Raw genomic sequence first — 20535 nt, 5'->3', positions numbered from 1 at the left:
TTCTCAGTTCATGGGCAGTTATTTTGCGCCTTGGTTTTTCCACACGCTTCTTGCGACCCTGTTGACTATTTTGAATGAAACGCTTGATTGTTCGATGATCACGCTTCAGAAGCTTTGCAATTTTGAGACTGCTGCATTCCTCTGCAAGATATCTCACTATTTTTGACTTTTCTGAGCCTGTCAAGTCCTTCTTTTGACCCATTTTGCCAAAGGAAAGCACCTTGCCTAATAATTATGCACACCTGATATAGGGTGTTGATGTCATTAGACCACACCCCTTCTCATTACAGAGATGCACATCACCTAATATGCTTAATTGGTAGTAGGCTTTCGAGCCTGTACAGCTTGGAGTAAGACAACATGCATGCAGAGGATGATGTGGACAAAATACTCATTTGCCTAATAATTCTGCACTCCCTGTAGTGTGATGAGTGTGGATCGTAGAGCTCTCGTTGTTTTGCTTGTTTGGTAATGAAACATGAGACAACACAGATAAATATTGATTGTACACAGAGTATACACTTTAAGAATCCGCTTTTTTTTAAGGAAATGCACATTTGGTTTTATTTACATTAAACTGATCGGAAAGTTGGTCAAAGACATTGACTTATTAACCTCTTAAGCCCCAACGCCCCCTGATACGGGGGCAAAAGGCAGGAGATCAGTTACGCTTGGGGCTTAAGAGGTTAATAAAATTAAGCCTACTCGATCCAAGAAATTGCTTAAAAACTGAAGATGTAATACGACAGCACGCGCTACTCCCTCCAGAGACCAGTGCAATCTGGCTCTCACCAGAACAGAAAACATTAGAGTCTCTAGTTTCAGAAACACAACTCCTAAGCTGGCAGCATTATTGAATACCTGCAAGAGCCAGATGGCACAAATTTACGACGGGACTGGTGAACACATTTCTGAACATTTAATGATATACTAAGCAAAAACAAATGTGCTTTTTATTTCTAAAAGGAGATTTCTAAGCGACCCCACACTAGTGAGAAGCAGCGAGAGCCCGAATGTTGGAACATCAGGTTTTCTTGCATCAGATTCATGCACACACAGTGCTCTGATAGGTTGAACTGATTCTCTTGTAATCCTGTTAAATATGTTTTTTTTCTGTCCTGTAATTTTTTAAGAGCTGAATAAAATGAAAACAAACAAGTGCTCAGCAGTGAAACTGTATTTTCTGTGTGTTATAACTGTACATTCATTCAGTATTGTATATTCTGATACATTCTTGTACGCTCTGGTAAAAGTAATGATCATCCATATACTGTATGTCCTTGAAAATTAAGAGTGTCTTTGGCCTTCAGCGTCACCACGATACACAGAGTTTAGTGCCTTTGTACAGCATCTTATTATCTTCTTTTGATACTAATTGTAATAGATTAACATGTTGGATTGAGAATGAATCCCTGGTCAGTAAATCGTATTCTTCATTATCACATGCATATACTGGAGAAGTTATATGGCCTTTCCAATCAAGTCCTTGAGAAATCCAAAGTATTTACAGTAGAAGTACAATTTTAAACTCCATACACATTATAAAAATGACTAAATAAAAAATAAATGTACTAATTTATCTCTTCATAAGAAAATAAACATGACCGTAAAGCTACTTTTCTTCAACACCATAAACTCACGTACAGTACTACAGACAGAGTATTCACATTGTAAGGCCATTATGACGATGTAATTCAAGATAAAACCTGGGAAAATGAGAAACGGATGTTCTTTACAGCGTCGCGACAACAGGCCAAAAAAAATAAAATGATAGAAAAATAAATTCTCCTCGTCCCACTGAGCCACCCGTCTTATTGTCGTCACGCAGCCAGACATGCAGAGCTACAGTGGGGCTGGTCCATGCAGGGTCCTCTATATGTAGACGGGCGTCTCCTGTCCCGTCAGCAGTCTGAACATCACAGCAGGCATCGTCTTCATGTTGATCTGGCGCAGAGGGAGAGATGAAAGAAGCAGGGTGGGTAAAATGCAGGGTGTCAAACATGTGGCACACGGGCCCTGAATTGGCACCCCAAAGACTCTGAGGCGGCCCACAGGAACGATTTGGGACTTTTAACTGCATTTTTATAAATTGTACAGTTTTTTCTACTGATAAAGGCCTCCTTCATGATTGTTCGTACTACACCTAAGTTAAAGAAAGAAAAGAACAATGAAATGACAAAGAAATCCTATTTTTTCACCATCTAATAGAAGAGTTTCTATTTCTTTATGGTATCTTTTAAAAAGCAAGAAAAAACTTTGCTTTATTATTACAGGTCAGTCTGGGCAATGAGATACATTCTCTGTGCTTTTACACATCTATTACTTACAGTTTAGTCCCAAAGTGTCATGCTTACAGATTTCTTCCATTTACTACAGCAGAATTTCTTTATCATATAGAAAAACTGAGACATGCAGCTAAAATTGTACTTCTTTTTTTGTATGTGAAGATATCAGAGGGGTTCTAACTTATCCCTCGCCTGAAAGTCAAAGTGGGCTGTATGTGGCCCACAATGTAAAGTGAGCTCCATGTGTTAACCCATCAACTTCAGATGCATTTACACATGCACAGATATGTAATCGGCCCTAATTTACTTACTCCTCCCTGTCCCACCAGAGACTGAGAAAAGGATTCAGATGTATTGCTGTCAAACAGAGATCTTTTCTATCAGAATGTACACTTGAAGAAATTACAGAGAAAATACAAGAGTGGTTGAAAATTAAGTTAAAGTTTTAAATAAGTTGCTAAACCCACATATTCGGTACATATTTTTGATTATGTTTAACTTTATTTACAGCATTGAAGCATTGAGCATCACAACACAGCTTTTCCCATAAAACTGGGATCTGAACCATCAGGTCTCCTCTGTATTCTCCATCCATTTGTTTGTGTTTAATACTAGTTTGATATGTTGCCATATTCATTTACTTTGGTCAAGAGTTAAAAGATGCATAACAATTTCCTGAAAAAATAAAAAATCAATGTGAAGCATGAGCTGCCTGACAGTTAGTTTGAAACAGCTGAGTTTATCTAAAAGATTTTCCCAAACTGTTCCTTTAAAGCACGTTCATAGGGATAAATTGTAAACTTGCACTCAAGGAAATAGATTCCTGTAATCACTGTGAAAGTTAACAATAGTTAATTTCTCTGGAATGTGAGTTTTCTCACACAAACATCCTTTATTGTACTAGTTTTAATTTAAAAAATATTTAACCATGGTTTGTTTAATCACAGGATTTTATTGACTTTATTGACCCATCACTTACAGGCATTCTGTGGCCCTGTGTGTACCCAGTGATTTCGCTTTAAACCAAACTCTAATGTGCATGCATCTATGAAAGGCCTGTGTGGCACAGTGTTTGTGTGGTGCAGTAATCGGAGAAAATTGCCATCTTGTGTCATGAGGAGTTCCTACCTCACCCACAGAGATGGACAGGGTTTGAACTATCTTCTCGTGTGCCATGGCAACGACACTCTGACCATTTATTTCAATGATTCTGTGTCCAACACGAACGCCGCCTCTCTCAGCGATACCGCCTCGCATCAGGCTGCAGATCTGAGGAAGCAAAATAACCCCAAATGTGTAACTGCATTATAAATACCAACACTCCCAGTCAACAAGGGGATATGTTGTAAATATTAACATATTTTTGGCATGTACTACAGTAGCTTTCATGGTTCACAGTTCACAGTTCCTCATTTATCTTGGCCCTGGTGCAGCAGCTCAAAAACTATCAGAGCAGAATGACGCCTGAGCTTTTGGCTCACAGCAATTATTTGTACATACGCTGACCTCATTATTGCTATTTTTAACATAAGCAGCCATCATTGTAATGCTATAACATGACAAAAAAAAAAACTGCCTGCACCTAAGCATTTAATAAGCCTGAGTTGAAAGTTCAATCTTAAGTTTAGAGTCATGGTAACGAGTGATACGGCTGCACTCACAATGCCATTTTGAACACTGAAGCCGAGCTGGAACTTGAGATCGGGTCTCTTGATGAGGACGGTGGTGACAGGAGGGCAGCTTACAATACTCAGCTTTACCTTCACCTGGTTCTTCAGACCCTGGGACACATTCAGAAATGCATTCACATGTTTCAGAAGTCAAAAGGTTTGTGGAGGTGGACTAAAGACTGGTGCCGTCCCTGTGCTTATGTGGTATTTCTATGTGCTTGTTAGTGTCATGGTCAAAATTACATTTATTCATTCGTGTTCTTCTTTCCTGTCCACTTAATCCTTTTAGGGTGAAAAGAGGGACCACCTAAAAGTCCACTAATATTTAGGTACTTTCACTGTAATTCATACTTTTGGGCTGTTCAGTCCAGCACTACTAACTACAGACAGTTTTCCTTGTGCTATTCTTTGATTCAAATACTTCCTTATCTAACTTATGACTCTAAGTAAAGGGCTAACTGGAGGTTCCTGATGTACTCCATACCTTAATGATGCCCTGGCAGGTGGCCAGTGGCAGCCCCACGAGACTTGTGTCATTGATGGACATAATCTGGTCGCCCACGCTGAGTTTTCCAGAGCGAGCTGCGGGCCCACTGTTCAGCATGCTGGCCAGGATGACCGTGGGCAGAATGGAGCCCCAGCCAGACTCGACTATTACCACACCAAGGATCTCGCCTTTCTGCTTCTCTATATACAGCTGTAATACAGTATACAAGTATTTTTTAAACCTTTTTAAGCACACTTTGAATTCCATATTGAAAATTAGCGAGATGCTGTTAGGGTGGAAAATCCATCAGTCATCATTTACAATTAGCCAACAGTGGAATAAAAAAAATGTCACACCTCTTTACAGTTGTCTGAATTTGAGAAATGAACGAGGTCATCGTGGTACATTTCCTGGGAGCTGATGATGTCACTGTATTGTTTCTGGCTCAGGTCGGTGGGATTGATGCCATTGGCTCGCAGGAATTCTCTGTAGGCCACACTGAACGCCTGACCAATAGACTGTGCGATTAGCTGCGCCTACGGGAAGGGGAGCATTTGGGGGAAACCGCTCAGCAGAAAGGCTATCCCAGCTGACAACAGCAAGGAAGTGACCAGAGATTACTGTAAATATGTAAAACTAGAGCGTAAACTAGAAAAGAATGACAATACTTACATCCTCTGATTCAAAGACATAGCAGATCATTCTGTACTGGCTCTTCCCTTCGCTGGTGGAGTCCGAAGATTCAGAGAGCTCCTCTGATGAGGCCTGAGACATGCGCCTCCGTGCCATCAGAACTACAATGCTGCCGATGTCTGCGATGTAGGAGATGGTCCGCAAGGCACTGTCCATCATTGTTTCCTATGAGGAACAAAAGTAATGGCAATCATGTCTGAAAATAAATTGTGTTTATGCACAAGAAGAAGGCAACACACAAATTTAAGAGCCACTGACCTGTGTGTCAGCATTCAGTACTTTGACAGCTTTAGTGGAGATAAACAGGTCCACTTCTGTCATCATTTGAGAATCTTCATCTTGGCTCTTTGAGATAAACAGAATTTTAATAAGACGTTTTGCATTTCAGAGAATGAATGTGATGCTTTAATCTTGCATAGCATTTTTTTTTTCTTGCTCCTCGATAATAACGCTTGTGCTTATGCCTGAAAGGCAGAGACAGTTTAAATTATTCTTTTCAAACTTTGCTTTTGTGACCAGCAGTTCATTTGTAGTTACATTCAAGGCACAAGCACAGGATATAACACTTAATACACAGCAACAAAAACATGTGGCGGTATCAAAAGAACAAAGTGGCCAAAAGAAAGACATGCAACAGCTCCACTGTGTGGTAAATAGATGAGGTTACTGCACAGCTGACTTTTTATAAATAGGTCACAAGCAACATACAGTTGTGGTCAGAAGTATATATACGTGTTATGGTCATTGTAATTTAGGGCCTTTAATAATTTCTTTGAACTGTTCATTTTCTCAGTGTGGAAAGCTTGTACAGCATACATCTTTATTGCACTTTAAAAAGAACTGGGTGCAAAAGTCACCTCACACGTGTGTTTTGGATCACTGAGCTACTGGAACACGCTGAAGAACTTGGAGATAGTCATTCTTCTTCATTATTCCATCCACTTTGTACAATGTAACAGTACTGCTGACAGCAAAACAGCCACAGTGCATGATGCTACCACCACCGTCCTTTACAGTTGGTACAGTGTTCTTAGGTTTGAAGCTTTCACCTTTACAAACATACTTGTTGTCAAGTGTGGCCAAATAGCTCAATCTTTGTCTCATATGGCCATAAAACCTTTCTCCAGACCAGGCCAGAAGGCATTTGGCTTGTCCATGTGGGCATCTGCAAATTTCCCTCGAGCTTGAAGGTTTTCATTTTGGAGCAGGAGCTTCTTTCTTGGTTGGCACCCTCTCAGTCCGTGATGATATAAAACTGGATTCACTGTGGACAGTGATGCTGGTGTTCCAGCAGTTTCCAGCTCATGGTAGGCTTGAGCCTTAGTGGTTCCTGGGTTATTCCTGAACATCCTAACCAAATTCCTCATATTGTAGGGGGACAGTCTGGGTCTAAATCCAGATCTCGGCAAAGTGATGACACATCTGAATAATATAGTTATGTACAGTTGTTTAAGTTAACAGGCCTTAACCTTCAAGTTAAAAGACAGAATTCAGCACCACTTATTAAAAGATTAAAGTAAGTGTATCTATATAATTGAGCCTGTATGTATACTTCTGGCCTTGTGTGTATTAAATAACATCCAACCTTAAATCAAACTTGTGGACCCAGTTCTTTTTAAAGTAATTCGAGATGTATGCTGTATAATTATTTTACCCTGAAAAAATAACAGTTCAAAAAAATCATTAAAAAATACAAAATTGCCCATGATAAATGGATGTAAACTTCCATCCATCCATTCACTTCCGCTTATCCTTTTCAGGGTCGCGGGGGGTGCTGGAGCCTATCCCAGCTGTCATAGGGTGAGAGGCGGGGTACACCCTGGACAGGTTGCCAGTCTGTCACAGGGCTAACACACAGAGACAGACAACCATTCACTCTCACATTCACACCTATGGGCAATTTAGATTGATCAATTAACCTATCCCCACTAACTGCATGTCTTTGGACTGTGGGAGGAAGCCGGAGTACCCACAGAGAACCCACACCAACATGGGGAGAACATGCAAACTCCACACAGAAAGACCCTGGCCTGAACTACATACATATTATTTATTCCAACTGCGAGCATACATGTAGAATAAAGTCAAATCCCTAATAAAGTCGAGTCCCTCCAGCCAAAAATAAAAGCCAACTTTTCTAAGGCTGAAAATCCCAGATGGAGAACATCAAGAGAATCTAATCAAGTCTCCTGGACCCGAATTCAATTTGTTCCCTAGATTTCATTTCAGTTTGTTCCCACATTTTGATGCTGGCCAATTTAAAGTTTTATGAACTAAATGGATGCATGTTGGTAGCTGTAACAACCCTGAAGAAGAATTACCTTGATTTGACTGACAGCTTCATGAGCCTGGGACATACGGACACTCTTGGATGGGTTTTTATCAGACAAAACTTGAGTGCAGCCAAGGTAGTTAGCAGCAAAGATGATCCCATCAATAAGGTCTTCTGGCTCACAGGGACCTGGGACTGTGTGACAAAAAGACCCCTGTAACGTGCAGCACAGATTCATAAAAATGACAACATTTTGAGAATATTCTGAGATATTTACCATCCTCAAAGCTGGGAAACGAAGCAGCTTCCTGTGTTTTCTTTTTAAAAAAATGTAATAAGTTGGACTTCAAGGGCAAATATTTTGCAGATACAGTATAAAAACCTATTTCTATCACAATATCCACGATTGCCTACATACAAAACTTAAAAAAACAAATGTTTCTTAGGAATACGATTAAAGAGACAGTAAAAGACCGTTTTTTGATCAAAAACTGGATGATAAGAAGCTAAAAGTAGCTGAATTTTAACCTTGGGAGTGTTGCTGTCTTCTGCAGAGACAGGCTCTGGACACTGAGACCTCGTCGCCTGCTCTGGCAATTCCTCAGGTATTGCAGCCGGGCTGAGCTTCTCATTCTGCTAAACAAAAATAAGTGGGGGGTGTTTTCTTCTTATCTTGGACAGTTTGTGTTTTTTAACATTTCTTGTTGTCCTGTGCCGATAAGAAGAACTCATAAAAAGTGATGAAGACTATTTCTGGCGATGCATAAAATTAAAATTGTGCTGATCCCCTCTAAACCACAGCGGAGGCAGGTTTGGCACAAACATTTACAATCACATGCCACAGGGGACAAGAGCTGACAAAGATGTGTCCTATTTGCATTGCTTACCTGCTGGGGTTTCTCTAGCCGTCTCTGTCTCTCCTCGAGAGACTCCCTCTGTTGTTCTGGTGTGTGAAGAGGAGCCAGGGATGGCTTGATAACCCTGGGTTCGTTCTCCCGGCTGTTAGCAGTGGAATTACTGGGTCTGGGAACAGGAGGAGGCTCTCTGTGAGGCTGGGGTTTCTGGGTTTCAGTAGGAGGCTGAGCATGGGAGTGGCGAGGTGGGGGAATAGGGTGTTGCTTACTGGAACTGGACCTAGCTTTGGTCCTCACGGCAACTTTTTTGCAGTCCCTGGGCAAAGTCTTTGGACGCTGCTCAGTGTTGCTGGTCATGCATCCTTTGATCCCAGAGGCAATATGCTCGATGCCCTCTCCTGTTCCCCTCCTTCCTCGCCCTTTACCCTGCCGCTCCTTCTCCTTTGAATCCATGTGAGATGGCTCACACTTCTTGCTGGCTCCTAGGACATTAGGGTTCCTTGTAACTCGGACGTCACCTTCTCTTTGCCGTTCCTCTCCCCCCTTCCTAATTCTTTCATTCTCATTACCCTGATAAAGGCTAGCCTGCCTCTGAATACTGTCCTCCGTCTCCTCTAAATCCTCTATAAATTTGGCCCCATCTAGCACCTCTATTATCTCATCTCCATCACCGAAGAAGAACCTGTCCTCCTGGCCGTTTTTAACTCCCCCTTCTGTTTCATCACCAGCAACTGGAGCACAATGCGACCTGAAGCGATGGCTCATCTTACTCGGCTTAGCGTCTGATTGTGATCCCTCACATATTTCTGTGCCATGCCGTGGTCTCGGAGTCATCTGGTCAGGAGCACTGGTGTTCTCATTAATATTATCACTGACAGCATGCTTTATATAGCCACCGTCCTCAGGACAGTACTGCTTGTAATACCTCATGTCCACACCGCCCTCTCTGTTCAAATGCAGAACCTCATCATAGTCCTGCTCGACATCGGAGCCCACGTTGTCGTACTCAGAGCAGGTGTCCTCCATGTCCTCGGGACTAGGGTCACAACTCATGTAATAGTGATTTGCAGAAACAGGAGAAGTCAGCTGGTCATTATTATCCTCCTCCAGCGCACAAGGTGGTTGCTCAGTCGCCTCGTTCACCAAACCTCCCTGCTCTTCTTTGCTCTGTCCAGGACCGGGGCATGATGAAGTGCCGGGTACCAGTATTTTGGAAATGGATCCTGGCCTCTTTCCATGAGCCATAATTGGCCCCTTTAGCCCACTACCCTAAGCCCTGTAAACATTAATAGAAAATCAATTTCACATTTTTGAGAAATGTTATATTTTCAACAGTATATCATCATTCAGACTCTTTATATTATGAAAAATAACTGAACACATATTGTATTTTGCAAATGACGTAGGTTCATCACACTGGAGAAATCACCTTCCAAAGACTTCGATGCTCTCTTTCATAAAAACAGAAACTCTTCAGCAACTCTTCCCAGTTTTCGAGCTCCTCTGCTACAAGCCTACAGCACAGGTGCCGTCAAATTTAAATAACCAAACATCAAAGATTCCTCTTTGCATATGGTCAAAGATCCACTTTTGTATTACAGTGACTATCTCTGTCACACTTTAAAAACACACACACATCCCTCCCTCCGTACCAAACATCCATATGTTACTTACATGCACCATCTCAGTCCATTTGTCTTTGATGGTGTTTGTTATCTGTGATCTTGGTCCGTTGTGCCTGCTCTAATTTTGTCTTGATGTCCTGCAGAACAGGAAGCCTGCAGTAAAACTACAGACACACAGCCTTCCTTCTGCAACACTGCTCTCTATTCTTAGCACCTCCCACCACAGAAGCACAGACATATGCAGATGCTCTATACTGGCTTATTGTAAGTCAGTCTGCCTTCACACACAATTTAAGCTCCTCTCTTGCGGGTGAAAGTCATCTGCTTAACCTAGTCTAGCTCTCTCACACACCGCTTGAAATATAATATCCTAAAAAGTTATTACAAAATTCTGGCACAAGTAATGCTGACAAAAATGCTGCCCGTGCCTGCTTTCAGATTGTAGCATGTGGTGTTTTCTATAAACTATGTTATTGTTTTATAGTTTACTAAACAGTATCTTCAAGAAGCTGCCCTGAAAAACAGTAAAGAACCAAAGAACAACAACACAAAACTGTCTAAATTAGTCAGTACTATTTTCTATCAGTTCACAGCTGAACTGATAGAAAATAATTGTGGAAAAAATGATTACAGCTGTTAATTAAAAGTAAATGCTGGCATTTAACAAGTTCCAGCCTCTCAAATGTAACTATTTGATTTTTTTCTGACATTTTTTTACCGATAGTCTACAGTTGACAGAAACGAGAAATTTTAAATAGAGACATGATAGTCTACATTGACCAGACACTTTATAAGGTACACCTAAATGGTACAGAGCTGAACCCCCTTGTGCTTTCGGAACTGCTTTAATTCTTCATGGCATGGATTCAACAAGGGTCTGGAAACATTCCTCAGAGACTTTGGTCCATATTGACATGACAGCATCACACATTTGCTGCAGATTTGTTCGCTGCACCTCCATAATGTGAAGTCCACCACCCCCCAAAGCTGCACTACTAGATTGAGACTGGGTGACTGTGGAGGTCATTTGAGTACAGTGAACTCACTGTTGTGTTCTGGAAAGCAGTTAGAGATGATTTGAGCTTTGTGATATGGTGTGTTCTTCTGCTGTCATAAAAGGATGGACATGGTCAGAAACAGTAACCAGGTAGGCTGTGGTGTTTAAGTGATGCTCAGTTGGCACTAAGAGGCCTAAAGCGTGCCAGGAAAATACACTTGGAACCACTGCTGGTGCTGCTTTTATGTTTTTTTTTAGTCCAGATTCAGACCCTATTTTGCAGCAGTCTCAGTTTCCTGTTCTTATCTGAGAGGAGTGGCACCTTGTGCGGTCTTTTGCTGCTGTCACCCATCCACTTCAAGGACTAACATCATGTGCATTCAGAGATGCTCTTCTATATGCATAGACTGTACCAAGTACTTATTTGAATGACTGTTGCCTTCCTAACATCTCGAAGCAGTCTGGCCATTCTCATCTAACCTCTGACATTCAACAAGGAAAAACACCGCTCACTGGATCTTATCTCTTTTTCTGACCATTTTTCTCTATAAACCCTAGAAATGGCTGTAATCCCAGTAGATCAGCAAGTTCTGAAATACTCAGAGCAGCCTGACTTGCACCAACAACCATGCCACATTCAAAGTCCCTTAAATCAGCCCCATTTCTCATTCCAATGCTCAGTTTCAATGTCAACAGCCTGGTTTGACCATGTCTGCATGCATAAATATGCATTTAGGCATATGCCATTAACTTTGTTGCCATGTGATTGGCTGATTAAATATTTGCATTAACAAGCAGCTGAACAGGTGTACCTGACAAAGTGGCTGGTGAGTGTGCATTCAACATATATTCTCAATCAAGAAAACATCTGGCAAATTAAGAAATAGGGAAATATCTGTTATTCGCAGCCCTACAGTAATAATACAAATGTACAACAGCAGGATTTAACACCAGTAAATTAGAGAGTATCCATCAATACAACATAAAAATGCTGTTGATTGTATTTATCAATATTATAATGATATAATTTATGATTCTCTCAGCTCTGAATTCCACCAAATCTCTTTTCATCCCTGTCATCATTTAAAAGAAGTGAGCTCCTTAAGTGTGAATGTGATGTTCTCAGTCTAGTAATACAGGCTTTATATTTGATTAGTACAGGATATGTGAGAGGCAGCACACTGACAGTGCTGTGCTACACGCCCAGTATAAACATGTCATCATCAGCATCCTCATCTCAGCATGAAGCATCTAAGCTTGAGGCTGAAAAGAAAAATCATAGAGCAAACTATTTGGCTCAAGCTAAAAAGACTCCACAACGAAATGAATCCTATCAGTGTTGATCAGGTCATTATGCAACTGGGATTATAGCATCATCAGCACAAAAAACCTCTAATCCCTGCTAACAGACCTAAGCATGACTTCTCCATGGTGCTGAACTGGCAATTAAAACAACAGGGGCAATTATAGAGTAGAACTGGCCTTCACCATTGCAGTTTTCTTGCACCTGCCCTGCCCTTGAAGAATGAGTGGTAGTATTTTATAAAGCTATTACGCCTAACTTTTGCCGCAGCTGCAGGGGTGGTTGTTGCTGTGGCTCCAGTCTCCCCACAAGTGGACGCCGCATTTCCCTCTGCCTAGATGTCGATAAGATAATCGGATATGTCCTGCGCATATAGCGTACATTAATGGAGTGCGTTCCCTCCACACACGCTCTCTAGTGGTTATACCATCTGGAGGCATCTTGTTATCCTACAGCAGCTGGAAAATTCACATCGACCTTGATGTGAAGCATCGAGACTGCACCATGCTGACACCCAACTAATGGGCTGATGTGCCACAGGAGCACGCACATCTAGCATCGTTTTCGCTCTGTGACAGAAACACGAGCAGGCCTACATGCATCAATATTGCATGCTCCCCTCTATACGTGCATTAATATATGTGTGTGCCACTTACCGACATCAGTCCTGTGGGGGCCTCTCCCTTAAAATGCCCGTTTGCTGATCAGATGAGATTGATCTCCGGGATGGTGATTTTTGAATAAAAGCCGCACAGCAGCCCAGGAACCTGTGTAGAAAATACACCCCCTAACACAGGCACACACGCACCATGTGCTCACTAGTCGCACTGTCCTACCCAACATAAAACATTAATGCACACGCAGATGCACCTCTATATGAATGGATTGTATGTTTTATGTTTGTTTGTTTTGTTTTGTTTTTTTTTAATTTCTAGTCATTTTATAATTTGTTTAATAGTATAAGTGGTGGCTTGTAAGTCATTAAATAGACACCCAAGGTGTGATTTATATTATTAGATTATCTTTACTTTAAAGCCACATTTAATATGATTATATCTTACAGCTTCCTAGGATTTATTTGCGTTTGTTGAGGAAAAATATCGATGTATCTGGGATCGATTTCGACGTTCTGCGCTCTACTGGTTGTGCCTAAGAAGCGGGATTGGGTGCCATATCTGCTATCGGTATGTTAGCTATTGTTTTGAACCGCTGACAGGCTGTATTTTATAGGTTTCTGCTGGATTTGTGAAGCACTAAAAGTCGCAAATGTGTGACCATTTTAAATGAGGCATAGGTAAGCTAGCATACGAAGCATTTCTACACCGAAAGCTCAACTGTCAGAGTATGCAACAAAGAAAACCTGTGGGGGAAAATAGTTTTCACCGAGCAGCACCACCACTGCCGCCTGCATTGCTGAAACATGGCCGAGCGAGCTAACAAAGGCAAACTCAAGGGACGTTTATCATTGTCGAGAACCAAAAAGAAGGATAATGTTGTTAAAGTTGGCATTGCTGCCAGGGGTGCCACCACAAGTCCAATCACGTCGTTCTTCTCCAGCCAGCCTCCACCTAAGCTGGCTTGTCCCCTGTGTGGCCAGCTGGTACCGAGATTCAAGATCAATGAGCATATTGATCTGCAATGTCAGAACTTTGAGAGAGGAGACAGCACTGTCGGCTCAGCAAATAATAGTGTTATCTCAAGCACTCAGCTGTCACCCAGAAGGAGTCTCCCAAAGTCTCCCGAGGTGGATCGAAAAGTGGAAGAAGCGGGTGAAAAAGGCAAAGAGACCAAAACAAGCCCTTATTTCAAAAAGAATAACTTACAGCAGGTACCACGGGAAATAAACAGCAAGACTGTGGTCAGGACCATTGACCTTGGAAGTCTTTCTTCCAAATTATCTAGAAAATTTCATAAGGCACCTGAAAGGAAAGAGACAATGGACAAACTTGATGAGACACTGAATAGCTCACAGAAAGAAAATCTTCTGATTCAGAGTTTAGAAGACAAAAAGGAGGACCTGCCAGTCAGATCAACCAGTGTCGTCTGTGTAGCAGCAGTGGAAGGTCCATCACATTCAGAAAAACAACATAAATTTGAAAACAAAGCATCTAAATCTGATACTGTCCAAAAACAAGTTACTCCGAAGCCGCACTCTTCTCCCTCCAAACCAGCAAATAACTCACAACAGGCACCACGGGAAATAAACAGCAAGACTGTGGTCAGGACCATTGACCAGGAAAGTCTCTCTTCCAAATTATCTGGAAAATTTCACAAGGCATCTGAGAGGAAAGAGACAGTGGATGAACTTGATGAGACACTGAATAGCTCACAGAAGGAGAATCTTCTGATTCAGAGTTTAGAAGATGAAAAAGAAGGTATGACACGCCGGTCCACCAGTGTCGCCTGTGCAGCAACAGTCAACCCATCACATTCAAAAAAACAACATAAACTCAAAAACAAAGCATCTAAATCTGATACTGTTCAAAAACAAGTTGCTCCAAAGCCACACTCTTCTCCCTCCAAACCAGCAAAACGAAAAAGTAAATCTTCCACTGGTAAGGCAGCTAGCTTTAATAAGAAAGCCAAGCTGGAGAAGAAGTCCTCTGAAGGTAAAGCTGGAACAACTGATCTGGATCAGCATGAAACTGTAGTAGCGTCATCTGCTTGTGACCAACCTTTGAATTTAGAGGAAACGTGTGAGGAAAGGCTTGCGGTTGTCAGTGATGATTTACTCCCAGTGTTTGGTGCCGATAGCATCACAAGTGAGAAGAGCTCGACTACGGCTTCGCCGCACCTTCCCTACTACCTCAGGAACTTCAAAACTGTACTGCACGCTGTGCTGGAGAATGAGGATGACAGAGAGTTGTTCAACCAAGATGATTTGTCCTTTATACGTGCATTTGAAAATCTGTCAGGTATGTTAAAATATTATTCAATAGTTATTCTAAAAACTGTGAAAATCTGGCTTTATTGTTCACATGTATTCTCTCTCTTGAAGTCATGGGACAGAAGTTGTATGTGAGGCTTTTTCAGAGGAAACTGAAGTGGCTCCAAGTAAATAAGCTGGATTATGAAGAGATATGCAGCGATCTTGGACCCATTTCACAGGAACTGGTTCAAAGTGGTTTTCTGGATACAGGTAAATGTGTAAAAAATGTAATGTCTCCTTTTGTTACTGTCATTTTGTTACCATTCGATATTCATGTTTTTCCAATTATGTTATTAATATGACTGCACTGATCACATTTAGCTATTATGTTGGCATCATGTTAATGGTTGAAGCTAGGAAATACAGTAAAATGTTTGGAATAAACATCAAATTACATCAATGAATAAACATCACCAAATTTTCTCTAATAATGTCCACATCTGATGTTTTTACCTCTCAAAGAGAATGACCTTGAAGACTTGGGTGAGGCTCTGGATCTCCTGCCGGCTCCTGAACTCAAAGCTTTGGCTAAGACTTTCCACCTGGGCAATTCAGCCACCCAAAAACAGCAGGTAGTGGACGGGCTACTCCGCCTTAGCAAGCAAAAGTCTCTTTTCTCTCTGACCACTGCACAAAACCGTGTCGGAGCAGTGATTCTTAAACGGTAAGATAATTATTTACGTCATGTTTTTTTAGTACCAGTATTGCAGTGGTGGTCACACCCCATCCTGTCTTTAAAGGGCTAAGCAGCTTGCAGGTTCCTGTGTCCGTCTCTGTCGGGGTCCTCGGGCTGTCTTCTCTCGTGTTCTCCTGCTCTTCTCTCTGACGGACACCATGGAAGAAGAGGAGATGGCAGCTGGAGGACAGAGCCAGCTTTATACCATCCTTTTGGTAAACTCAGGTCGTCTGGCCTTCCCAGACTATACAGTACAGCGTGTAGCCAAGGTTTTTCAGGATAGAGAGGACCTTATCAGGTAAGGTTCTACCAAAAGATCTATAATGACTTTCTTATGTTTTATCAAGCAGGATAGGCACAAATAAGTACTAATAATGGCATGCATCACACCAGATATGAAGCTTCCATGCGAGCACTGCAAGAGGTGATCCTGGCTATGCAGGGTGGTCAGTGGGAGACGGCCATGGAGCTCTATGCTGCAGCCAAAAGTCAATGGCTAGTGCTGAAGAAAAACAATGACCTCAGGTGCGAAATCATAAACATTTGCTTCAGTGTTTCCAAAAACAGTCAGTTGTGACTGATAACAATATGATTTGTTTGCAGTCATCAGGAAAAGCTGCCTGTGTTTCTGCGCTGCTTCACTGCAGGATGGGCTTACACTCGAATTTTATCCAGAGGGGTCGAGATTTTGCAAAGGCTCCGTCGCTATGAGGTTTTCTGAACCTGTCCATTCACCGCCTAACACAAATTTAAGTGCTTGTTCATGTCATTGTTGAAGATCTCATGGGTCTTCTGTTCATGTCACAGGAAGCAGTTGAAGAGCTGCGGTCTTTGCTGTTGCAGTCCGTTTACTGTCCTGACAGCCGTGGGCGATGGTGGGACAGACTGGCACTAAACCTTCACCAGCACCTCAAAAGTCCTGAGCAAGTCTGCACCCTTCTCTGTTCTCATTCACCTCCTACTGAGACAGTCTGATTTAATTTTTTGTCAGATGTCTTGTGTTAATCTTTCAATTGTTGGACTGTGTTCTTTACCTGTCAGGCTATCTGTGCTATTAGAGATGGGCTGTCAGACTCTTTGGTGCGTACAGGACATAAACTCGCGCTCCATCAGAGAGCTGTTAGAATGAAAGAGTCTGCCAGCTGCAAGAAGTACCGCCTGCAACTGCAAGACCTGCCCACTGTCCAAGTACAAGATGTCAAGCATGTACGTTTTTCACAGTGTGTCAGTGTGTGGGTTTCAAAATGGAACAGCTTAGTGTTTTTTTAGCTCACCTAAAAGATGCTTTTGTGTGTGTCTTTGTGTTTGTTTGTTTGTTGTTACATCTGACTGCAGGTGACTATTCGAGGACAGCTGTTTCCTCATGAGGGAGGCATGGGAAAGTCTAAATTTCTTTTACCAGCAAATGAAGAGGGCGCTCATTCCACTGTAATATGCTCTGTAGAGGAGCTGTCCTTAGCGCATTACAGACAGCAAGGTTTTGACCAAGGTAAACAACTTTTTTTCTCCTGTAAAAATGTATAGATACAAACAGAAACAGTAGGTTTTTTTTGTTTTTTCTTTTGTTTTGTTTAATTATTATTATTATTATTATTATTATTATTATTATCAGGGATCCATGGAGAGGGTTCAACATTCTCAACACTGTTTGCTCTCCTGCTGTGGGACATCATTTTCATGGACAGTATTCCAGATGTCTTCCGAAACCCGTACCAGGTAAAGAAGGGTCTATACGTGTTAATCTGAATATGTATGAAACTCTAGAGCTCACGTTTGTATTCCCTTACAGATGTGTCCGCTGGATTTTTACACCGACTGCTTTTATGAAAACAGAAAGGATGCAATCGAGTCTCGTGTCCAGTTACTTTGTGAGGCGTCTGTGGAAACTCTGCAAAATATGTTGGAAGATGTCTGGAATTCCCAGGAGGGAAAAGTGTGTTCGTTGGTGAGCTGGGAACGTTTCTCATCCCTTCAACAAGCGCAGGTACTTAGGGTTTTAAAAGTACATGTTGAGTGCTGTCAGTATACAGTGTTTCTCACATTACGTGTCAGCGCAGTGGGGCAGATGAGGACACATTTTCCTCAAACACATTCCAATAATTGTCTCACCTCATTACCAAATTTGGAGCATCCTTCACTGCCAGATTAGCACGTAGACTCGCCATGCTGGTGTAATACATTTAGAATGGGGTTTGAAACTTTCTTGTAACGCATTCAATGAATCTGTATGAACTGATAATAGAAAAATAAGAAACAAGAAAAGGTCAGTAAACATGCCCTTGTCCTGGATTTTCTTTTGATGGCGATGCTGGCATCCAGTTGAAGAAGACAATGTGTTTTTGTCTTTGTACTGTTTTCGTTGGGTTTTTTTTGGGTTTTTTTATATTTTACACAATGTTTTTGTTTTTTGTTTTTTTTGGGGGGGGGGGTTATAAGGGGATTGTAAGTTTCTACATTTCTTACTGTAGGTACCAACATGATACTGATGTGCAATTAGATGCTGATTTTCTTTTCTTTTCTTTTTTCTCTCCCCAGTCTCTTGTTGCATGCCTGGGTGGAGCCTTTCTAGGTGGAGTAATAGCACGAATGGCAAAAGACTACAGGCACTGCCGTGGAGGTTTGCCCGATCTTGTGGTGTGGAACAGCTCAAACAACAGCTACAAGGTGAGATCACCTGCCATCCTGGCTTGTTTTGTTCTCTGTATTTTTATGGAATCAGGAGATTTTTGGTGCCCAGTAGTTTAAACTCTTGTGATGTCATGTGATTGTAGCTGGTGGAGGTGAAGGGGCCCAATGACCGACTGTCTCACAAGCAACAGATCTGGCTGGATGAGCTGCAGAAACTTGGGGCCGATGTGGAGGTGTGTCACGTGACTGCTACTGGAGCCAGAGGAGCTCGTCTGGAATAAATGGACACAGAGAAATTGACTGATAAGACTTGTGCTGCTAATTAATCAGACTGCGGTCAAAAAGAAAACATCCGCAATCAGACATGCTGGAAAAAAAAAATCCTGTTTGATCAACCTGTAGAGAATGGTGTAAATCTTGATTTCAAAATCTATAAAATTTCACCTTTCTATGTAGGAGGAGGTTAATGTGCTTTGTTTTGTATGGCATTATCATCTGGTCTTCAACAGGAAGTCGTGCACTATGTGATGAGGATCATCGTTAACAGCTTCCAGGATCAAAAATTGCAACTGATGCATGACAGTAAATAGATCCAGCCACTACACTAATATAATGGTGTTTCCTTTTTGGGACAACACTGTAATCACAGGATTGTGGGTTGCCATGCAACCAAGACTCACATTTTCTTGGCTGCTTATAAATTACATGACAGCTCTATGAGTTTGTTATGCAATTAAACACTGTGATAATATGCCTATAAATAAGCTTTTTGCCAGTAAGCATTGGGTAATCAAAGATATCAGCTGGGTGCAAAGGAAGAAGTCATGGGGCTACTTTTAATCAGAGTATTTTAGGGCAGGACTGAAGGAAATTTTTAGCCAGCCCCAAAAAAGCTGCTTCCTTTTTAAATGCTGTATAAAAAATAATAATAAAGAAAGAAAAAAATCTTGAAACAGATTTTCTGTTAATAAGCTAAGACTCTGCCTCAGCATGTTCATTTCAAACTTTGACATTGCCGTAAATCAGTTATTAACAATAAAAGTGGATCATAGTTGATAAACTACCCCTCCACAGTGTCTCCGTACCCTACCAAGAAAAGTGGTCATGCTTAATGCCGTGTACAGTCATCCTCCCAAAGGCCCATTATTTCTTTTTTAAATTATCAGTCAATCTGTGGTTTGCTTTCTCTATTAACTTATTAAGTGTTCAGTCTGAATTGGTTCCCTGATGCTAAGATGACAAAATCGTATTACTGGTATGATGTGACTCAGTCACTTTACTGTAAGACTCATCTCAGAACAAGAACACTGAGAAAAAACACCACCACTGACAGATGACTCTACATCAGGTATGAGAAGAGTCCGTGAATCCAGAATAATCTGAATCTGGATCAGTGATATTTTATTGAGAACATAAAGACGTGAGTTTTTTAATATTTCAGTTTGATATAAAGTTGTGAAGATAAGACAAAATTTCCAGTTTTTGCCATCATTCAGTGATGAAGAATGTATCAGAAATCCCTTTATCCAGATCTGGATTAAGTCAAATTTGGGCCAACCCCCACTTCTGATTGTTAAGAAATCGAGTAAATTCATCCATAACAAACAAATAAGCTGAACCAAAATACAGAGGTAATAAAGTGAATCTTTTCTAAGGTTAAACAGGCTTAGGACACACTGTTTAAACTGAGTGTTGTGAATGAAGCAACATACGTTTTTGGCAGTTTATGAGAATTTATAAAGTATGCCAAACCTACAACCACAAAATAAAAAAGAATAATAGATGGATAAATGTTAATTTTAATTTTTTATTTCAAGTTGATAATTGTAAAAGAAATTATTCCAACCTGGCCAAACAGGTTTTGAGTAATGCTGCTAACACCCAGACAAACCAAACCAAACACAACCTCCTCGGTGGAAGTAAAAGTAAGCACTTAATGATCAAAACTAGAGGCCAAAAAAGCGTTTTCACTATTTTGTAGCATAAACAGTGAATTTGTTATCTAATGTTCATGTTTCAGCTCTTTGAAATTTGTAAGTAAATGAATAAATTGAGTTTATTTATTAAGCTCTTTTCACAGTCATAAAGCACTGTACAGCAGAAAACAGTAAAGGAA

At 41.2% G+C, this 20535-nt stretch overlaps 2 protein-coding genes across 5 annotated transcripts; one reads left to right on the top strand and one right to left on the bottom strand.

Moving 5' to 3' along the window:
• Window positions 1–1162: 1162 nt before the first annotated feature.
• On the bottom strand, window positions 1163–13016 carry apba2a (amyloid beta (A4) precursor protein-binding, family A, member 2a). 4 transcript variants are annotated; one of them, XM_084933699.1, is made up of 13 exons: window positions 12843–13016; window positions 9936–10023; window positions 8295–9537; window positions 7936–8043; window positions 7685–7724; window positions 7457–7602; window positions 5394–5480; window positions 5115–5300; window positions 4799–4978; window positions 4440–4652; window positions 3947–4066; window positions 3414–3554; window positions 1163–1944 (listed from the first exon to the last, which is right to left on the bottom strand). In XM_084933699.1, exons 3-13 carry the CDS (start codon window positions 9504–9506, stop codon window positions 1873–1875), a joined length of 2505 nt encoding a protein of 834 aa, XP_084789825.1. In that variant the 5' UTR covers window positions 9507–9537; window positions 9936–10023; window positions 12843–13016; the 3' UTR covers window positions 1163–1872. The 4 variants fall into 4 exon arrangements, with proteins under 4 accessions (XP_084789825.1, XP_084789824.1, XP_084789826.1 ...); XM_084933698.1 differs by lacking the exon at window positions 9936–10023; XM_084933700.1 differs by lacking the exon at window positions 9936–10023 and having other exon boundaries at window positions 7936–8040; window positions 12843–13015.
• A 303-nt stretch (window positions 13017–13319) lies between these two features.
• On the top strand, window positions 13320–19395 carry fan1 (FANCD2 and FANCI associated nuclease 1). Its single transcript, XM_084933697.1, has 13 exons — window positions 13320–15101; window positions 15185–15325; window positions 15578–15779; window positions 15856–16089; window positions 16185–16316; window positions 16395–16503; window positions 16599–16718; window positions 16833–16997; window positions 17127–17280; window positions 17404–17507; window positions 17581–17775; window positions 18327–18455; window positions 18563–19395. The coding sequence occupies exons 1-13, from the start codon at window positions 13607–13609 to the stop codon at window positions 18698–18700; spliced, it is 3318 nt and encodes a 1105-aa protein (XP_084789823.1). The 5' UTR covers window positions 13320–13606; the 3' UTR covers window positions 18701–19395.
• Window positions 19396–20535: the final 1140 nt, after the last annotated feature.

This window comes from Perissodus microlepis, chromosome 7 (assembly GCF_051167445.1).
Source record: "Perissodus microlepis isolate ML-2025 ecotype Zambia chromosome 7, ASM5116744v1, whole genome shotgun sequence".
In the NCBI taxonomy this organism is placed as follows: Eukaryota; Metazoa; Chordata; class Actinopteri; order Cichliformes; family Cichlidae; genus Perissodus; species Perissodus microlepis.
Note: the sequence above shows the minus strand (reverse complement) of the source record. Positions and strands in the feature narration are given on the sequence as shown.